The following is a 7,263-nucleotide window of genomic DNA, read 5'->3' as shown; positions in this document are numbered from 1 at the left end:
CAGGGCAAGTCTGTGCTGCAAAACACGGGGTAATGCAGATGCACTCGAGCTAACTCTAAATAAGGTAGCTGAATGAGTACAAAGACAAGTCAAGCCATGACAGCAGAGAGTTCATTGTGGGTTAATTTGCTCTGCCTTCCTGGTGGGCCAGATATATGCCTATGAATATTAATTCTTAAAACTAGATCAAGAACATAAACAGAGGACAGAACACTTTCATGGCCTGCTGTTCTCCTTTCCTTGCTCCCAGCATGGTACAGTATATACCACAATGCAGCTGCACAGCAAAAGGAAACAGGGTAATTTTCATGCACTATATACAATGCATCCACAATTTCACTGTGGAGACTGCCTACTTGTTTAATGTATACACGTGCTCCCAGGGAGGCAGGCAGTTCTGTAGATAGGTCACAGGAGTCAGAAAAACAGTTTGATTCCCAATATTAGGTACATTTTGAAAAGTCACTTCATCCTGTTTCCTCCTCCCACTTCTGCCTTATTTCATTATACATGCAATGTCTCTAACCCACTCACCGTTGATGAGTTCTTCAGAATCTAAATATATAAATGTAAGTTCACCAAACCAAAACTAAAGGAAGTGGTTCCAACACACCATGCCACTGAGCTGGATTTTCTTTAGAACTAGTCTCTGCATGGCACTTTTGCAGCTTTAGGTCTATACTGCCCAAACATTCTCAGTATGTCAATACACTGATGTGGGCGAATACAGAATGATGAGCAAATGTCTTTTTCATACTATGTAAGAAACACTCATTAGTCCAGTGCCTCTTGCCCTGTCTATACTTATAATCAATATACCACAATAACAACCTAGCCATTTGCTCATTATGTTTGTGCAGGTCTAGGTGAATGGATAAGAAAATTACACGTTTAGTCCAAATCAGTAGCTAATTCTAGTCCAGAAACCATGTAGCTAGGCCATTGTGCTGCTGTGCTCCAATTAATGTGTCCTGCTGGTGGCTTAGGTACACCATCATAATGAAAATGAACTGCTGCTTCCAGTTCAGAAGTGGTTTGCATCAGGCCAGTCCCGGAAGAGAGCAGGACTGCCTGCATCTCTGTGCACACACAAACTCTCTGTCATGGTTGATTTTGAATAAAGTATTGGAACTGTGCAAGATGTGAAAAGCAGGCAAGTTGTTTCAAGTGATTAAGAGGTCCCTGAGTTTGAGACTCTGGGGTATGTATGTCAGAAAGCTTTAAGTGCACCACTAGAAAAAAAACAATATGACACAGTCTTAAACGTAACCTGCAGGGGAGCATCCATAACAGGAAAACATCAGAGGCTGTGCTCTGAAGCCTTCACTTCACTTTCTTCTACCTTAATACTTATCCTCCTGCCAGAGCAATCTCCCTTATCCTTTATCCTACACATAAAATGAGCCAATATTGCTAAGTTCTGCTATTTAAAAATTAGGTCTGACAGACTATTTCTAAAGTGATAGACCAATCTGTGAAAAAGCTTTTCACAGAAAGTCAAAGCCATAGGGTGTGCTACTCTGATGCTGATGTCTGTGCAAAGAAAACATAACACTTCTAGGTGGAAACCTCCATGGCTGCTGGGCACAGAGACTGCATGGCCCCAGATTTCATGTGTGTGCACTGGTTTTGGCTTGAGATAGAGTTAATTTTCTTCATAGTAGTTAGTAGGGGGCTACGTTTCAGATCTCTGATGAAAACAGTGTTGATAATACAGGGATGTTTATGTTACTGCTGATCAGTGCTTACACAGAGTCAAGGCAAGCTTCTCACATCATCCTGTCAGCGGGTAGGCAGGGGTGCACAAGAAGCTGGGAAGGAACACAGCCAGGACAGCTGACCAAAGGGATATTCCTGACCATATGATATCATGCTTAGCATATAAAACTGGGAGAAGAAGGAGGAGGTGGGGGGACATTCTGGGTGATGGCGTTTGTTTTCCCAAGTAACTGTTACACATGATGGAGTGCTGCTTTCCTGGCGGTGGCTGAACACCTGCCTGCCAATGGGAAGCGGTGAATGAATCCCTTGTTTTGTTTTACTTGTGTGTGGCTCTTGCTTTACCTGTTAAACTGTCTTTATCTCAACTCACACGTCTTCCCACTTTTACCCTTCAAATTCTCTCCCCCATCTCACTGGAGGGGAGCAAGTGAGCGGCTGTGTGGGGCTTAGCTGCCAGCTGGCACGAAACCATGACAGTCCTTTTTGGCACCCAGTGTGGGGCTTGAAGGGTCCAGATAATGACAGATTTGATTGAAATGTCCTAGATTGAATTTATAGGGAGGTTTCTGTGATTGTGATGCGTGGGGCTTGCTTGCCTCACTGTAAATTGGACTTTAGAGCTCATTAGTAGCTGTTTTTTTGCTTTTGCTGCTTACTGTACTGCTTATCATTTTATTGTGCCGTGCCTGGGAACATTGTGATAACAGCAATGGCGATGCACCAGGGCATCACTGCTGTTTCTGTGCTGCTGTACTGGACAGGCTGCAAGACCAGTGTGAGCTCAAGTCAAAGAGACTGTGACCTGTGGATGAGTCTACATGGGAGCAGGTCACCTTGAAGCACCTGTGGCCATGAATAAATCCACACCAGAGCAAGAACGTCTCAAAGTGCCTGTGGCCATGGTTATGTCTGTGCTGCAGAGGTACACCTCTGAAGGCATTTTAGCCCAAGGACAAGTCCATGCTGGAGAAGGTACACCTCACAGCACCTGTGGCTGTGGATAAGTCCATGCTGCAGCAGGTACACCCTGGAGCAGTGGCTGTGCATGAGGTCATGCTGGAACCTTTCAAAGCATGTGGCTATGGATAAGCCCATGACAGAGCAGGTACGCCCCTGGAGGGACTGCAGACATGGGTAAGGCAACACTGGAGCAGGTTTACCTGTGAAGGCATTGTGGCCCATGGAGAAGGCCAGGCTGGAACAGGTGTACCTTAAAGTGACTGTAGCTGTGGATAAGTCTATGCCAGAGCAGGTATACTCGTGAAGAGACCATGCCTCATAGCTAAGGCTCCACTTGGAGGTATCCCTTGTATCCCTTAGGTACAACCCCCCAGGGTCTGCAGTCTGCAGATAAGTCCAAGCCAGAACAGGGGCAAGGAGAGGAGTTCATTGCAATGTTAAACCCTGCAGGCTTGTCCAAAGGGGCCAGGGGTGGAGGCTGTAATGGTAATACCTTTAATTTTTTGTAACCCATTATTTGAGTTGCATATTATAGGAATTACTACAGTAGGAACCACTTGAACCAATGGAGGACATGCCTTGCAAGAAGCAATGCAAGTGCACCAGTAACCTGACCTGAACTTGCTTTGGTGCCCAATAACTACACACCACACCACCTCTCCTTCCTGAGTGACCACCATAACAGGTGGAACCCAAAGTCATGGACCAAAAAAAATCAATGGACATTTGTGGACATTTGAAAGACATTTTACAGAACTGGTCCCTAAACTAAGGGTATGATGTCTGTGTACTATATCAAAGGACCAGAAGGGTGTGGTGGTGGTCATGGTTAATGAGGTTGTATTGGATAGTGTGGTACCTGAGCATGACAAAAATGGTATGGAGTAACAAAAACATCCCTATATTATCAGCATTGTTTTCAGCACAAACCCAAAACATAGCCTCATACTAGTTACTATGAAAAACTTTAACTCTATCCCAGCCAAAACCAGCATAGCATGCCTGTCAAAGCTCAGCATTTTTAACTTGGAAAATAAAAAAGTCACACCCAAAAATATCAAGCTTCCTGAAATAAAGGAAGTGGCTCAGAAGTGGGTGAAGGTTTTTGAAAGCTGTCAAATTGCTACTACTTTTGTGGAGGAAGGGGGAGGAACCTGAATCAGTGATGTCATGGAAAAAAAAAAAGGGCTTGTCCTGTAAGTGTTTCTTTTCCTTTTTTCCAAATGGAAGCAAAAGGTTTTTTCCTGGGGTATTTCGTTTCTTGGTTGTTTTTCTTTTCATTTGGAAGTTGGGGAGGGTAGTGTGTTCGGTTTGGGGTTTTTCATTTGTTTGTTGCGGGGGGGGGGTTATTTAGTTTGGTTTTGAGGTTTTGCTGTGGGTTTTTTTCATAAACAGGTATTGATGCATTGTTTCATGTATGTTATGATAACTTTTTTGATTGGGAAGTCAGCCTAAATATTAGGATGTTATCAATCTTACACTAAAGATTTAAAGAAGCACACATCAGGAAACTAAGGATTTTAGTAAAGCTAGCTGTTCCATGTAGGTAGAGATGAAAGACTAACCAATAGTGCACTAAACGCTGATAAATTTAATGGAATGTTTCAGCAGTGGAAACATTTACAAGGATAGATTGAACTCCAAGTTGGGTGTTTATTGGTACCATATATTGGTATGTATGCACATCCATATATTGGTACGTACATCCAGAAATACAATTACTGGTCTATTTCTTATTAGGATAAACAGCTGAATACATGTCTTTTAATTGAGGGATTTACCTAGTAAAAAGGCCTTTGTGCAGGCTCTAGATATTCCTAACATTGTTGTTGTTGTTTTAATGTAGTTTGATGCTCCTAAAAGTGGCTTGGTGATTACAGAAAATTAGATGTTTTATAGGATGCCTGTGCTTGTGGTGGAAGTCAGACAACCTTAAAGTTTCTCCTGCTAGGTCTTCAAAATCACTACATACAATAGGCTCTTGGAGAATAATAATAATAGTAATAACAAAAGAAGCCCCAAAGCCCACACAACATTTACTAGCATGTGCCTGAAATTAGTTCTTGCCATAAAACCAAAGCCTACACCCCTTTTCCAAATGTTGCTCCTCCATTAACAAAACCCTCCCTAGAAGACTGCCCAGCTGCCCATAGCTACGAGGCAGAGTAATCTACACAGCAAAGATGTGTGACAGGAGAATCAATCTCTGTGTCAAAGTACAGGGTGAAAACATGGTCTGTGAGGTTGAGTACTTGATACTATAGCGCGAGACTGCTAATTGTTTTAAGTGTACTATAGAGGAGTTAAAACTTATAATTTGAGGCCCTACTGTTTAGGAAAAGCATGTAGAAAGGAACTGGCTCAAGCTAGACTACTGTGAGTGGACAGAGAAAATAACTATTACTTGAAATAAAATACTGCTACCCCTCTTTCTGTCTTCCAGCCCTCTCTTAGTTAACACATTGACTGACTGTGGAGGCGGCTGAGAGAGCAGATAGTAACCTGCCCTTTCTGAAGAAAAGGGAGTGGTGGGAAGTCTCAGAAAGACTTATAAAACAGAAAGTAGGACAGCAGATTAAAAAAAAAAAAAAAAAAAAAAAGGGGGGGGGGGGGGCACAGGAAAAGCAAGAGATTTTCTTCTTTTCCTTTATGGTACAATATTCACTTGTTTTCTTACGATATCCCACTGCTACCAACCAGATTTATTCAGTACTGCCTCTCTTCAGAGACTTTGAAGGACAAGAGAACTAATGGTCAGGCTTCAAATGCTCTTCTTAGCTGGTTATCAACTAAAGGTAGATCATTTTCTGGCTTACATCAGTAAAAACCTGGAGTTACTATAGTGACATGATGATAGAAGCGTGCATAAATTCAATGTATGTGAAAAGACACTTCAGCCCTTCAAATAATTTGCTGTCATTTTAGAATATATGTTTCAAGCCACTTTTTAGGGTGAACATAACTTTAGAGAAAAGCTTTTGTATCTGCCATCAACTATCCCAAATTACATTAACTAGCTAAACCGATGGAATGTACGTATACATAGAATGCTGCATGGTTTTTTTCAAGAAAGTATTAAACACAGATCTGTTTTTGTCTTTATTTTGTGAAACTATTACCTCAAAATTAATTGTTTTTCTTGCTACTCACATTATCTGTCACATCTAGCATGTTTTGCAAGATCAATCTCTTGGGCTTTTTATAGAATTTAAAACAATTAAGCAATAAATTCACCTGCAGTGGTATAATTAAACAGATAATTAAATTTTTTGAAGGCTCTTTAAGAAGCAGTTTTTATAAAATAAATACATCTTCTATATTTTACAAAATTATATAAAATAAGTAATTTCCCAACTGTAGATATTAACTTACAATGTTTAGATTTTTTTCACTACTGCTACTGCAGTAAAAATAAAAATTTGAGGAACTCTAAGCAGATTCTGAGATCAGGGAGTGGCTAAAATGGATGGGAAGATTTTTTTCTTGAAGGATTTAAACACAGAAAACAAAGTACTACATTGTGAGATGAAACCAAACATTAAGACTCTACTGAATAGGTTCACATAAGAGATCTAAATGTATTCTTTTTCAAATACAACTACAAATCTTTTGAGGGTTTTTTTTAAATGGTTTGTATAACTCTCACATATGACCATGCGGAAGACATTTTAGCCTTGTACATTATGCGTCAACCTTCCTGATCTAGGCTCTGACACGATCGCATACAATTGTATTCTAGTTTCTGAACAAAGGCGTTATTTCTCTACTCTGCACATCTTTTAATTTGTTTTATTTCTACAGAGGACATTCAGGGATCAAAATGAGAGAAAGAAATATCAATTTCTACCTACCTTTGACAAAAGCATCCTGTCTCAGAAATGCAACACCAAATGCTAAGAGTTTAAGCCACAAAAACATGGTTATTTCTGGAAATCAGGCGTATCCTTATGAAACAGCATGTGTCTCCCTCTGGAAAGCAAAATAAGTGTTATCTGTCTGCAAAAGAACTCAGCAAAACTTGAACCAGAAAGGAGAATAACTAGGCACATACATTGCACTGCCTGCTTATCTGTGAAGGAGTTGCTTCCTCTGTTACCCAAACTAACCACTCGCAAACTCGCTAAGCAGTTTAGTGATGTCAGAGACAATTACTTCTTCAAAAAAAATTCTTTCAGTTTCCAGGAAGTTAAAAGGGTTTTTCTTAAGCTGCTGCAGTAATGCTCAGCTTCCTTAATTCAAATTAAATATATTATTTTCAGCCATTTCTTTCTACTGAGGAGCTAAACAGGACTTAACTTTTCAAAGGACTGGATTTAATAGTCAGCCTTTCTCTTCATATTTACTTTTCTATTGCAAACATTTACTGAGTCCCTTCTATGTTATGGATGCTTCCTGAGATTTCTGTTGAGAGAGAGAAACCCAAACCATCAGTCAACAAAACCCTTCTACTGGTAACAAGACCTTCATAAAAAGATGTATCCTCAAGTGAAGTGTCTGCTGATTAAATGAAAACCCTTTAAACATGGGATATATTTCTGAATCTTTCTGCAATGATGCAATTCTAGGTATGACAGTAATACA

General features: G+C 40.4%; 1 protein-coding gene across 12 annotated transcripts in view; it reads right to left on the bottom strand.

Moving 5' to 3' along the window:
• The window catches only part of PTPRC (protein tyrosine phosphatase receptor type C), a 66,099-nt gene extending 59,243 nt beyond the window's left edge, over positions 1 to 6,856 (bottom strand). For 5 of the 12 annotated variants that reach the window (XM_080406475.1, XM_080406481.1, XM_080406484.1 and 2 more), the window contains exons 1-2: positions 6,734 to 6,856; positions 6,534 to 6,651 (exon numbers count right to left, since the gene is read on the bottom strand). In XM_080406475.1, coding sequence (XP_080262601.1) covers positions 6,534 to 6,600 — 67 coding nt within the window. In that variant the 5' untranslated portion in view covers positions 6,601 to 6,651; positions 6,734 to 6,856. The other 7 variants (XM_080406485.1, XM_080406476.1, XM_080406486.1 and 4 more) reach the window with 3 other exon arrangements.
• Positions 6,857 to 7,263: the final 407 nt, after the last annotated feature.

The sequence above is a fragment of the Falco punctatus genome (genome assembly GCF_963210335.1).
Source record: "Falco punctatus genome assembly, chromosome: 11".
Taxonomy (NCBI): Eukaryota; Metazoa; Chordata; class Aves; order Falconiformes; family Falconidae; genus Falco; species Falco punctatus.
This window is presented reverse-complemented; position numbering and strand designations above follow the sequence as displayed.